At 50.9% G+C, this 14,084-nt stretch overlaps 1 protein-coding gene across 5 annotated transcripts in view; it reads left to right on the top strand.

Moving 5' to 3' along the window:
* Window positions 1-14,084, top strand: part of AFAP1L1 (actin filament associated protein 1 like 1) — a 35,863-nt gene that overhangs the window by 7,904 nt on the left and 13,875 nt on the right. For 3 of the 5 annotated variants that reach the window (XM_029943087.1, XM_029943086.1, XM_029943088.1), the window contains 8 exons: window positions 45-236; window positions 821-1,032; window positions 3,359-3,538; window positions 5,469-5,561; window positions 8,880-8,973; window positions 9,222-9,374; window positions 10,808-11,019; window positions 13,493-13,638. In XM_029943087.1, coding sequence (XP_029798947.1) covers window positions 45-236; window positions 821-1,032; window positions 3,359-3,538; window positions 5,469-5,561; window positions 8,880-8,973; window positions 9,222-9,374; window positions 10,808-11,019; window positions 13,493-13,638 — 1,282 coding nt within the window. The remainder of the gene's footprint in view (window positions 1-44; window positions 237-820; window positions 1,033-3,358; window positions 3,539-5,468; window positions 5,562-8,879; window positions 8,974-9,221; window positions 9,375-10,807; window positions 11,020-13,492; window positions 13,639-14,084) is intronic. The other 2 variants (XM_029943091.1, XM_029943089.1) reach the window with 1 other exon arrangement.

Below are 14,084 nucleotides of genomic sequence, written 5' to 3'. Positions count from 1 at the left end.
CCACGGCCAGGGAGCCGCACGGAACTGTGCCCTGTCTTCCCCAGGGACAGCCAAGGTGTCTGGGGTCTTCCCCGGCCACAGCTCCTGCAGTCCGCCTGCCTCTCTCCAAGGTGCTGCCCCCCCTACGAACCCCACAGATGGCTGCAGCCCAGCCCACTCCGTCATGGACGGCTACTACGAGGATGCAGATAGCAGCTACCCCGCGACCAGGATGAACGGGGAGCTAAAGAACTCCTGTAAGTACGGGGCAGGTATTCAGAAGGGTTCTGTCCTCAGAGAGCAGGCCTTGACCTAACCCTTGGCAGACACGTCTGTTCCAGCCCTCTGGGACACCACAGAGGCCCCAAGCCCTGGCACTCAGGGTTCAGTGGAACGGGAGTCAGGAGCCCTGGATCTAGCCCTAGCCCTGGTCCTTGGCACCTGACCTTGAATGAGTCACTTATTCTCTTTGAGCCTCCAGCTGCCTTCTGTATAAAATGAGGGTTCGCTGAGTGCTGTGAGAGTCACCTGAGACTATGGATGTGACAATGCTGGGGTGACAACAGTAGATGCACAGAGCCGAACGCTCTGCATTCACCGATGCTAACATCTGGTAGATAAGAAACCTGGACTCTGAGAAGTAAGGTCACCGAGATGGCGAAGCCAGTGGTAAATTGATGCAGCACGGTGCCCATGTGGGGGGCTAGTGATCACCACGATCACACCTCACTCCCATGCCCTCCTGGTCCTAGGACCCCAGGGCAAGGACACCCACACAAGGGTACAGAGGTGCCTCCCAGGAGATGACACGGTGACCGGTCCTTTCCCGTGGTTCCTGCAGACAATGACTCTGACGCAATGAGCAGCTCCTACGAGTCCTACGATGAGGAGGAGGAGGAAGGGAAAGGGCCGCAGCCCACGCACCAGTGGCCCTCGGAGGAGGCCTCCATGCACCTGGTGAGGGACTGCAGGATATGTGCCTTCCTGCTGCGGAAAAAGCGCTTCGGGCAGTGGGCCAAGCAGCTGACCGTCATCAAGGAGGACCAGCTCCTGGTGAGTGGCCTCGGATGTGTGCCGCTGGGCAGGTGTGTCTGCCACAGCTCCTCTGGGCTTGCTTTGTGCACAGAGGCTCTCACATGAGAGTAGAATGAAACACACACACACACACACACACTCAAAGACCTGATAAAGATGTTGCCAAGTTTTTGTTTTGCCAGGAATGAATTTTCATCACTTAAAATTATTTTATTTTATTTTTTAGAGAGAGAGGGAGAGTATGCAAGTAGGGGAGAGGGGTAGAGGGAGAGAGGGAAAGAGAGAGAGAGAGAGAAGGAGAGAGAGAGAATCTCAAGTAGGCTCCACGCTCAGCATGGAGCCCGATGAAGGGCTTGATCCCACGACCTTGGGATCATGATCTGAGCTGAAATCAAGATTCAGACACTCAATTGAGCCACTCAGGAGACCCTTTTATCACTTTAATTTTTTAAAAAAATATTTTTCATGTTTATTTACTTATTTTGAGAGAGAGAGAGAGAATGAATGAGCATGGAAGGGACAGGGAGAAAAGGAGAGAATCCCAAGCAGCCTCCACACTGTCAGCACAGAGTCGACACAGGGCTCAAACCCACGAACTGTGAGATCATGGCCTGTGCCAAAATCAAGAGTCAGACACTTAACGGACTGAGCACCCAGGTGCCCCAATCACTTTAAAACAATGTTTATTGTTTTCATTATGCAAGTAAATGTGTTCATTTATAAAACTAGAGAAAAACATAATGAAAATGATTTTTAAAGCCGTCTATAATCCCATTGATCAAGAGCTAACCACTGTTAAGTTTTAATATACATATTTCCACCCTCATTTCCACACACCTGTCTTTCCCAAACCTGAGCCCATGTAGCACTTACAGTGGAACTTGCTTTCTTAGTTTTTTTTTTTAATTTGTCACCATTTCATAAAAGAAAATGTACCTTTAATTCCAGAGTAGAAATACAGACATAATTCAAAAAAAAATTCATAGCTCTTTACCCCAAATCTGTTGAGAAACCTTGCCCAACAGATATCCATTTGAAACATGGCGTTTTTTTCACCCTGGAGCAGTGAGAAGGTCGCCCCAGGCCAGAACCAGTCCAAAGGTCATGACCCTTATTCCCACTCCTTATGCCATTTTCTTTTCTTGACGTATTGCATTGGTTAGGATCTCCAGTGCAATGTGAGTGTAGGTGGGAAGAGCAGGCGTCCTGCCTCAGTCCAGAGCTCGAAGGGGAAGTTGGAGTAATTCACTCTTAAGGCTGATATTTGCTATGAGTGTTTTGTAGAAGGTCTTTATTATCCCATTAAGGATGTTCCCCCTCTGTATCTCTCATTTGCTCGTTTATACTACACATGGGTGGAAAATTTTATCAAATGTCTGTTCTGTGTCTATTGATTGATGTGGCTTTTCTCCCTTCTTTTCTTATATATAGGATGAATTATAGTGTTTGGTTTTTAAAGGCTAATGCACTCTTGCAATCTGAGAATAAACCCAACTTTGTCTTGATACAGTATGCTTTTTTTTTAATATTTTATTTATTTTTGAGAGGGAGACAGAGAGAGAGAGACAACGTGAGCAGGGGAGGGGCAGAGAGAGAGGGAGATGCAGAATCTGAAGACAGGCTCCAGGATCTGGGCTAGCTGTCAGCACAGAGCCCGACACGGGGCTCGAACCCACGAACTGTGAGATCGTGACCTGAGCCGAAGCCGGACGCTTAACCGACTGAGCCATTCAGGCTCCCCAGTATGCTTTTAATATATCAGATTCTGTTTGCTAATATATATATATTTTTTTTTAGAGCTTTGGCAACCATGTTGAGATTAGCCTATCATTTTCCTTTTTTAGAATGTCATTGTCAGCTCTTGGTATCAAGGTAATGCTGGCTTCATAAGAAGCATTGGGAAGTGAGAATCATTACTGAGAAACAATTGGCTTCTCCAGCCCAGCCCTCCGTCTCGGCCAGAATTCTCCCTCCCATGCTCCTGCTAGGTAGCCCCTCGGTAGCAGGGAGCTGGCATCCTTCCGAGCCAGCCTGTCTTCTCTGGTCCCTTAGACTAGAATGGTCTTCCTAGTTTTGTGCTAAAATCTGCCTCTTCCTGATAGGCGGTTCTGCCACTGGGGCCCTTCGGTACCCTTGAGATCTGAAGATTGTCCAAAGATGCCCCCCTTCCAGTCTACTCTTCTCTACGGTGCATAGCCACAGCCCTGTCTTCAAGCGGTGCCCACCGCTGGGCTGGGAGGGGGAGGTCTCTGTGGGGTAGGTCGGGCTCCCCCAAGCCTTTGTGTGAGGCACGTCCCTCCTCCGCCCTCCGCTCCAGAAGGGTGACCCCTCTCTTCCCGTCCAGTGCTACAAGAGCTCCAAGGACCGGCAACCGCACCTGAGGCTGGCCCTGGACGTCTGCAGCGTCATCTACGTGCCCAAGGACAGCCGGCACAAGAGGCATGAGCTGCGCTTCTCCCAGGGGGCCACCGAGGTGCTGGTGCTGGCGCTGCAGAGCCGAGAGCAAGCCGAGGAGTGGCTTAAGGTACGTGGGACCTGCCCCTTCCCTGGCCCGCCTCCCGCCCCTCCCTCCTCTGTCCCCAGGCCTAGCTCTCAGCACAGTGGGCTCTTATCCCTGGAAGGATGGGCCTCGCTTAGGGGAGGGGTGGCGATCAGTGTCCTGTGCATGGCAAGAGCTGACTCAGACATCTCCAGGAGACAGACCTCAGGCTGGAGTCCTGCCTTCCCTCTAGTTCCTCGAGTCCTCTTTCTAACACCCTTACTGTGGGCTTGTCCAGCCTGCATGTGTGTCCCTCCTGGAACAGGCAGCTTAATGTCGTTAAAGGAAACTACTTTTATCATTAGATAAGCTAATCCTTTAAAATAAAGAAAAAAAGGAAAAAGGAAAACTCTCCTGTCTTTGGTGTCATGTGCAACCTTACAGCATCCACCCACTGTCCGGCTTCTGCGTCTTGCATCTGACCGCAGAACAAGTAGACTTACTATATACTGAGCACTTATTTTGTGGTACACATGCATGACCTCATTTACTCTTTGCAGCGGGACTATTATTGTTCCCATTGTACAGATGAGGAGACTGAGGCACAGCAATCTTACGCAACTTGTGAGAGGTCACACAACCAGGCGGTTGGAGCCAGGGTTAGAAGCTAACAAGGAAATCTACTCCAAAGGTCACAGGCAGGGTGGCCTAGTGATGGCAAGGGAGGACTTCAGTGCACACGCACTTGAGTTCAAGTCCCAGGCCCTTAGGGGCACTTACTGGCTATGGGATCTTCTGCACATGACTCTGCCTCTCTGTGTCTCAGGCCCTTCTTCTGTAAAATGGTTCTTGTAAAGATTCTAGAGGCAGAGGTGAAGCCAGGCACCATTTAGTATGGCGTCTCCTAGGCTGTGAGTGACCACTGTGTGATGGTGGTGGGGACCCATCCCCAGTCCCTTACTGCCCCCGCACCCGCCCCTCTTTCACTCTGACACCTTTCTCCCTTTTCCTGTGATCTTCCTGCTGAAACAAAGCAACCAGACACCTTCCTCCCGCCCTATCTTCCCTTCCTTCCTGTGATACCCAGCTCTCCCCTGGGATGTTTAGTGTTGCTCATTATCTTTGTCTCAGAGGGGAAGGAAGGGAGAGAATCTGTCTGTGGGGGGAGCCTCTGCCCCCCAGAGGCCAGTAGGTCAGCAGAAGGAGCCCAAGACGGGAGACTGAGACTGGACACTGAGCTGGGACTGGAGACAGTCTTGATATCCAGATATTGGCAGGGCATTAGTCCAGAGGTTAAGGTCAGGCAGCCATGGCTTCACTCCTCAGAGCTTCATCATCCTAATCTGTGACATGGGGACCACAGGTGCCCCTGCCCCTCGACGCCGCTACGGGGACCCCATGGGATAGCCCACATAAAACCACAGATCGGCGAGCAGCCAGTGACGGCCGCTCTGATTTCATGGTCTGGGTGCTCATGTCGTGTGAACGCCATGAAATCTCAGTTCCCACATCTTCATAATGGAGGAGACGGCCCCAGCTGCCCTGCAGGCTGTTGCACAGGTTCCGCACCGTCACAGGAGCCAGTCCCTCATGCTTGTGCAGGGAGCATTCTGCTTCACGTGGCCCTTCACACCCACGATCGGACTGGTCCTCAGGCAACCCAAGGACGTAAGCAGAGGACCATTATTATCCTCAGGTTACAGGCAGGGAAGGCAAGGCCCAGAGGAGAATCACAAAACCACACCACTAATTAGCAAGGAGCCAGGTTAAGGAGCCAGGTTAAGGAGCCAGGTTAAGAATCCACGCCTCTGGCTTCCCAGTCCCCTGACTTTAAATTCAAGGGGCTGGTGCAGAAGAACGCCATGTTCCAACCCTGATGGGCCCCACATATGTGGTGAGAGGCCACGTCTACCCATTCCTGCTGCCTCCACAGTATCCCTGCCCACCTGCTCACGGCGCTGTGTCCCCTCCACAGGTCATCCGAGAGGTGAGCAAGCCTGCTGGGGGCACAGAGGGGACAGACATGCCCAGATCCCCGGTCCTCCTGTGCAAGCTGGACCTAGACAAGGTATGTCTGTCTCCACAAGGCCTCCCCTGTGCCAGGCAGTGGGGACTCAACAGGGGCTTTGCCCCAGAGGAATTCACAGGCTGGTGGTGAAGCCAGGCACCTGCCGCGGCATGCTACGAGCCACGAGTGCCCAGCGTAGAGCTGGCACATCAATCTATCAGTAAGCGTCCACTGAACTGCTGAGTGCACGAATGAATGATTGCCCACGTCCGGGGGAGGGAGTGACAGGGGACACCGCCAGGGCAGGACAGCGTTGAACAGCGTTATTTAAAGCAAATTGGAAACTGTCAGAAGAGTGTGCCCCGATGGGACATAAGCGAGGCAATTATTTAGTGATGGCTCGGGCAGCCAGAAAATATGTGCGGGAGCCTCTGCTTTGCCAGGTGCCGGTGGGTGATGAAGGCACTCGCCCCCAGCCCCCGCGCACGGGTCTTGCATGATGTAATAAAGGTTGGTATTTATAGAGTGTGACTGTGTGGCCGGCATTGTTCCTTATGCTTTCCATGGATGGCTTCATTTAATTTCCACAACAAGTCTTTGATGAATTACATTTCCAGAGGAGGAAGCTGAGGCCCAGAGAGGTTTACGCAAAGTCGCATAGTCGACAAGAAACAGAGCAGGGATGTGTACCCGGACACCTGGCTTTTGATGACTTTGCCATCCCATGTGTCAAGGTGTGGGGGGGTGAGCTCGGGGAGTAGGCGGGGAGCAGCGTGCATCAGGCACTGTGCTGGGCGCAGGAGTGCAATCCTAACAAAGACACACCTGCCCACCCTGCGCTCCCTTCCCTGGGGGTGGAGGATAGGGGATGAGCCCCAGAATGCCAGCTGGGCGAGTGCTAGGAAGGAAAAGTACCAGGTATCCAAGGCCCTGCTCTTCTCTTCTCACAGGCTTCTGGAAGCTTCTCTGAGAGAGCACATTTGTGAGAGTGAACAGCCAGTAAGGAAGGGGAGGGAAAGGGCATCCCAAGCAGGGAGAGATGCCCGGGAGCAGGAGGAAGCCCGGTGTGGCTGCACTCAGACAGCAAGGTGCTTGTTGGCCTCTTGGAGTGGCCCCTGAACGCTGTAGTGAAGGGACAGGGGCTCACATTGGCTGGAGGAGCAAGGGAGCAGGGGAGGGAAGATGGCACCTGTGTTAAGCTTTAAAGAAATGGCGACACTGTATGGGGGCAGAGGTGGGCTCAGGGACAGGGGCCGCTAAGGTGCCGTGGAAGCAAAGTGCAGGGTCAGCAGAGAGTCACTAAGAGAGGAGGGGTAGGGGGACTCATGCTGAGCAGATTCTGCAGAAGTACATCCCTACCCAAACTTGGCCTTACCTTGGTGGGGCCTGAAGGCAAGGAGCGCTGACGGTGTGAACGTGTATGCTTGTACTCGCCCCTGCAGGTGCTCGCTCTGTACGGTCCCAGGTGTGTGGGAGGAATGTTCCTGGGGCCAAGCGACCAGGGGGAGGGGACCCCAAATGTCGAGGGCCATATGTTGTGAACGTGCGGACATGGTATTGGTGGAGCACGGTGCTGAGGGCCTCTGTGTATCGGGGACTCTGTCATCCACAGAGCCCTGTATGTGAAGCGTCACCATCTTTAAGTCGATTCCAAGTGTGTTTTGTATTTGCTGTCTACCTTGATGAAACACTTACCCATCTGCACACCACTGCAGAACAAATAGAAACATAACTGTATCTCAGTGTACAGGGGAGAGCCATCGGGCTTCTGACAGATCTATCCCAATTCTGATAGTTGCCATGTTTGGATCCTTTGGAAGTCAGGGGAAGGGGCGCCTGGGTGGCTTAGTCGGTTAAGCGTCTGACTTCAGCTCAGAGCCTGGAGCCTGTTTCAGATTCTGTGTCTCCCTCTCTCTCTGCCCACCCCCGACTTGTGCTCTGTCTTTCTCCATCTCAAAAATAATTATAAACCATAAAAAATTTAATAATCTAGTTTAAAAAAAAGAAAGTAAATTGGGGGGAGCACAAAGCCTCTCCTATCTCTCCCCAGCCCCCAAGTTCTGTGCTTATAACAAAGCTCCCAAAGCTCCTTGAGCCTGGTCCGAGGAGTCCTTGGCAAGAAAGGTGGAGAGGCCTCGGAGCTCTGGAATTCTTTTTAAACGGGTGGGTGCCATTTCAGCCCTGCCCTAAGTCTGGCTGGCACAGTTTAGCTTTTTAGAGCGAGATGTCAGCATGCCACGGAAGCCTTAGAAATGATACCTTCTGTTGGCATTGCGATTTCACTCGGGCCGGCTCCCTGGAGAGGGTGTGCCTCAGGTGAGAACACAGAGCCTGGGGAGGGGAGAGGATTTTCCCACATCCCCGTGACTCACAGGTGGCGCTAGACACAGAATGTTGCAAGGCCCACCCGACTATTTTGTGCCACCTCCTTGGCCGAGTGGACCGAGTGGGCACCTAACTGGCCTTGTCTGAGTGAGTGGATGAACCAGATAGACAGGTGAACAATTGGTCCAGAATTGGCATAGGAGTAAAAATATGTTGGCTGCGAGGAGGTTGCGGCCCTGGTGCTTGTGTGCATGCCTGTACCAGCCTCTCACCCGAGTCAGGACCATAACGACCCCACTTCTGTCACCACACACATCTGCTGGTCCAGAACTATTTTTCTTTTATTTTTTAATGTTTTTATTTATTTTCGAGAGAGAGAGAGAGAGTGTGAGAGAGACAGAGAGAGAGAGAGAGACAGCATGAGCAGGGGAGGGTCAGAGAGAGAGAGAGATACAGAATCTGAAGACAGGCTCCAGGCTCTGTCAGCACAGAGCCCGACACGGGGCTCAAACCCACGAACTGTGAGATCATGACCTGAACTGAAGTCAGACGCTCAACCAACAGAGCCACCCAGGCGCCCCGGTCCATAACTATTCTGAACATGCCAGCCCATCCCTTTGTCTTCGTCCTGTTGTCTTAGCGCCTCCCTTTCCAGTGTCTCACCTTGCCCAGGACAACGCTGCCTTATGTGGCACTTTCTCTTACAGTCTGTCCCCATAATGTGACCGGAGGTCACTTCCTAAACCAGTAGCATGACATTAGTATCCCACTTAAATACCTTCCCAAGCCTGGTCACCCAGCAAATATGGAAAATCCAGGGGATTTATTCCAGCTAATTTCCTGGCTCCCCAAACAGACTGTGAGAGATTCGAAGACACGACCATCCAAAGTGAGCATTGTCTCCCCTGTACCTGGTAGAGTGTCAGGCACTTGAGAGTTGCTGACAAATATTTGTTAGGCAATCATCATGTGCAGAGTTGGGGGGATTGAATCAATGGGGGGGGGGACTTCCGATGTGCCCTCTGACACGGAGCTGTCTGTGTCCCTCCCCAGAGACTCTGTCAAGAGAAGCAGACCTCAGACTCGGACAGCCTGGGCATGAGTGATAACTGTTCCACACTGGGCCGCCGGGAGGCCTGCGACCATGGTAGGAGCCTCTGGGGGTTCAGGCCGGAGGATTCCAGAGCTGGGAGGGGGCTTGCCTGGGCACACAGCACGGGGCAAGGCCCGACCGCTCTGGAGGTCTGGGTAGGGTGACGTGGCCCGTCCATCCGCACCTGCAGCCACAGCCAGGCCCCATGTGCGGGCTGCAAAGTCCACTGGGAAGGCTGGGGGGTGGGTGAGTCTGGAACTTGGGGCTCTCTCCCTTCCCTTAACCCATTTCCATGGCAACAGGCAAAGGGAAGAAGAGCAGTCTGGCAGAGCTGAAGGGTTCAATGAGCAGGGCTGCAGGCCGCAAGATCACCCGCATTATCAGCTTCTCCAAGAAGAAGGCGCTGGCTGATGGCCCGCAGACATCCTGCCCCGACGAGGAGGTCCCTTGCTGTGGTGGGTCCTGGGCACTAGAAGGAGGACATTCAGACCCTGCTGCTGCGGACCCCTGGGCTAAGCCAGAGAGCCCTCTAGGCCTCCTAGAGGAGAGAATCCTACCTAACCCCCAACTCCATCAACATTCCATGCCTTTCCGTGACTCTCAGCAGAAGGAAAAGCCAAATGACCCCCCTATTTCTGTGTTCTCTGTGACCTTAGCTCCAATCACCACCTGTCTCTGGGCCTCAGTTTCCTCCACTGTGAGGAGAGGAGGGTATCTTATTTCCTCTTGGCACATAACATGGCAGGTGTGAAAGTTACAACCCAGTCTTTTTTTTTTTTTTTTAGAGAGACATAATGCGAGTTAGGGAAGGAAAGAGGGAGCTGGAGACACAGAATCTGAAGCAGGTTCCAGTCTCTGAGCTGTCAGCACAGAGCCTGAAGCCGGGCTTGTACTAATGAACTGTGAGATCATGACTTGAGCTGAAGTCAAATGCTTACCTGACTGAGCCACCCAGGTGCCCTGACCCAGACTTATAAGGAAATTTCTTGGATAAAAATATTTAAGCACTTTTGTTATACATGCATTCAGATGGCACCTGAGTGGCTCAGTCGGCTGAGCATCCGACTTCAGCTCAGGTCTTGAGTTCTGCATCAGGCTCGCTGCTCTCAGTGCAAAGCCTGCTTTGGATTCTCCGTCCCCCTCTCTCTCTGCCCCTCCCCTTGCTCTCTCTCTGTCTCTCAAAAAAACTAAATAAAAGATTTACAAATAAATAACTGCATTCAATGTGAGTTAGACGTGGTTTGGGAGGGAAGACGTATTCATCTGTTCACGTTAATGCAGTGTTCCAGGTACCGGAGTACAACAGAAGAATCTGTATTTTGGATACTCAGTAATACTCCATTAAACCTGAAAAAAATATTATAAAATCACATGGATACAAGGAACTATTTTGTAACCGGTGAATCAGGGCATGTTATTGAGAAAAAAAATTGATTGAAATCTAAAATGTTAAGAGGAAGTTCTAAACCTGTTGGACGTCAGTGTCTCCTCTTGGCTCTCAGATATTTTTGTTCCCACATGCTGCCACCAGGGGTCAGCATCACCCCTTATTTTCTGTCTCACTATCTGTTCGGAGAGGAGGAAAGTTGTCTTTTTCACCTATACAGTAGTCTCAGCCCTCTTCATCAAGCTCAGTATGGAAGTCTAGGAATGTGAGTATCAATCCTCATTTCAGATAAGGGAATGAAACACAGGGAGAAGAGGGTACCGGAGGTCACCGGAGGCCCAGAGAGAGTGAGCTGATCCAGGACCCATGAGGTCCCTTTATCCGGCTAGAGAATGAGGGTTGTCCAGGCACATGGCCTACAGGATGCAGACCTAGGACCCTGACTCAGAGCCCCCGCCCTGGGTTTCCCCAGGAGGTCATATCCCCGGTCTCCCCCTCCAGGCTATCTGAACGTGTTGGTGAACCAGGGCTGGAAGGAGCGCTGGTGCCGTCTGAAATGCAGCACTCTGTACTTCCACAAGGACCATACAGACCTGCGGACCCATGTGAACGCCATTGCTCTCCATGGCTGTGAGGTGGCCCCAGGCTTTGGGCCCAGACATCCATTTGCCTTCAGGATTCTGCGCAACCGGCAAGAGGTCGCCATCTTGGAGGTGAGAGGAAAAATCCAGGTGGTTCTTGGTGGTGGCAGCTGAGAGGAGCCTTGGCCTGGGTGTGGGCTTTTGTCTTGGGGGGCGGCCTTGCTACGGACACTACAGGGACTGAGGAGAAAGGGAAAGTGATCCAACTGCTGCCAAGTTAAAGTCCAAGAAGGACAGCCAGTTAAAATACAGGACACACCCACTCAAATTTGAATTTCAGATAAACAACAATGGTTTTAATGCAAGTATACCCCATGTGTATTTGGGATATACTTATACTGAGAAAGTATTCGGTGTTTATCTGAAATTCGAATTTAACAGAGCATTCTGCATTTTTATTTGCTATATCTGGCAACTCTAGAGCTAAGGTTTGTTTATTCGCCCCAATCTTAAAATCCCAAGCTGAAAGGCACCTAGTCTGATTTAACCCGGATCTGATTCTGGAATCCTCCCGAAAACCTTACCACCAGTGGCTGTCCACCTCAGGTAAACTACTGCCCTTCAAGGCAGCCTGGCCCTCCTATCAAGCATCTATATATTTTTATTTTTATTTTTTTGAAATATAACTTATTGTCCAGGGGTAGAGCATTTGACCGCAAAATATAACTTATTGTCAAGTTAGCTAACATACAGCATATACTGTGTGCTGCTGGCCTCGGGAGTAGATTCCCATGATTCATTGCTTACATACAACACCCAGTGCTCATCCCGACAAGTAAGTGCCCTCCTCAATGCCCATCCCCCATTTTCCTCTCTCCCCCACTCTCCCCCCATCAACCAACAGTTTGTTCTCTGTATTTAAAGAGTCTCTTATGATTTGCTGTTTGAAACTATTTTTCCCCTTCCCTTCCCCCATGGTCCTCTGTTAAGTTTCTCAACTTCCACATATGAGTGGAAACATATTACATCTCTTTCTCTGACTGACTCATTTCACTCAGCATAATACCCTCCAGTTCCATCCATGTTGTTGCAAATGGCAGGATTTCATTCTTTCTTGTCGCCAAGTAGTATTCCATTGTATATACAAACCACATCCTCTTTTTTATTTTTTTAATGTTTATTCATTTTTGAGAGGCGGAGAGAGACAGAGCGTGAGTGGGGGAGGGGCAGAAAGAGATGGAGACACAGAATCTGAAGTAGTTCCAGGCTCCAAGCTGTCAGCGCAGAGCCCAGTGCGGGGCTCGAACTCACCCATGGTGAGATCATGACCTGAGCTGAAGTCGGACACTCAACCAACTGAGCCACCCAGGTGCCGCAAAACCACATCTTCTTTATCCATTTATCTGTTAATGGACATTTGGGCTCTTTCCCTAATTTGACTATTGTTGAAAGTGCAAGCAGCTATATTTTTAGAAAGATGATCTCCATATTGAGTTGAAATCTTTAAGTTCCATGAAGGCAGTAACCACACCTGATCTGCATACTTTTGTTTTTCCAGAACCCAGCATGACGCCCAGCCTGCACTAAGGGCTCAATTGCTATTTGTTGAACAAACAGCTGAATGAAAATGTGATTTCATTCCCCCCATTCACTGTAGTTCCCATCCCCTGGCACTCACCCTCCTCTCTGAGGTCCTGTAGAATGCATTGAGTCTCTCTCTCTCTTCTACCTATCAGTCCTTTGGCTTTTTAGAACTTAAAATGTTAACACTGAAGGAAAAGTTGAAGAACTACTCCCTCAGAGTACAAAGAAGGAAACTGAGGTAAGGGCCGCCAGGTGCAAGGTGGTCGTTGGCCTCTTGGTCCTATCTTAGAACTAAAACCCAGCTTCTTGCTTGATCTTGGTTTTTTTGCCCAGTACCCACTGCCTCACCTATTTCTTAAATTTCAAGGAATCTGCCTCTGTCACTCACTTCTACTTTTGATATGTTGGGATAGGCCTCTTATTTCCCTTAAATTAAACACAGATCTTTCTGGCAAGAAGTGTGCTTCCTTTATTCAAGGTTAGCATTTGTGTGCTAGGTTGATTTTATAATAATGCTCTTTAAATGAGAACTAATGGAACTTAACTTAGTTACAGCAACTTTCTGGCAATTTTCCTGTATACAGTACTACAAATAACTGGCAATAATAAGAAAAAAATTTTTAATTGGGTTACGTGAAAAATAGCCTCTGTTAGTAAAAAGTAAATATAAAAAAAATCAGGGAATACCTAAATGCTGTTTTCACATCTAAATGGTCATGAAGACTCTGAAGATAGTGAGGGGGTGGACGATGTGTCTTAGAGAGATGGTCAGGGAGGACTTCTTCAAGGAGGCGGCATGAGACCAAACCTTGAATTTTGTGAATTTTGTGAAATTTGTGAATCCAAGTGAATCCAAGCCACTTGGATTTCTGGATGTGTGTTACAGTCCTGTCCCTCTTGGACCTGTAAGTACTGGGGACACAGCAGGTAATCTGCAAATATGGGGTTGGCTAACGTGAGCAGGTAGCCTGAGGCCCTAACGGTACTGAAGTGAAATCAGCCTGTGCCTCCTCTCTCTCAGGCAAACTGCTCAGAGGACATGGGCCGCTGGCTTGGGCTGTTGCTGGTGGAGATGGGCTCCAAAGTCACCCCCGAGGCGCTGCACTATGACTACGTGGACGTGGAGACCTTAACCAGCATCGTCAGTGCAGGGCGCAACTCCTTCCTGTAAGGGCCAGCACCCCGCAGCCCACAGCAGCTTCCCAGAGCCTCTGAGCCCCGACATGGGCAGCGGGAGGGAAGGGAGGAGGAGCTGAGGACTCCTCCTGGGAGTCGGAGTGGGCGCCTTCCTCTCCCAGCAGGCAAGAGGCAGCTGGCTAACGGAGGTGGTCCAGGGTCAGCGGAAGCTGTGTATGCAACGCATGAAAGAGCAGAGGCCCTTTGGGGTAACGATCTGGGCTCGTCTCTGAGCCGGGGCCCTTAGGTTCTCACACCCTCACTTAGAGAATGGAGGTGATGAATGAGTCGCCTCTCAGGTTGTTAGGAGAATCCTGCGGTCCTTGCCTGTGAGGTCCTGACTACAGCAGCCGCCCCGTGCTGCCTGGCTTGGTGGCTGTTACAGACCTCCCGACGCCCATCACGCACTGCTGCCAGAATAAACCAAGCGTGGACAG

The sequence above is a fragment of the Suricata suricatta genome, chromosome 6 (genome assembly GCF_006229205.1).
Source record: "Suricata suricatta isolate VVHF042 chromosome 6, meerkat_22Aug2017_6uvM2_HiC, whole genome shotgun sequence".
Taxonomy (NCBI): Eukaryota; Metazoa; Chordata; class Mammalia; order Carnivora; family Herpestidae; genus Suricata; species Suricata suricatta.
The sequence above is the reverse complement of the archived record's forward strand: the minus strand, read 5'-3'. Positions and strand labels throughout refer to the sequence as shown.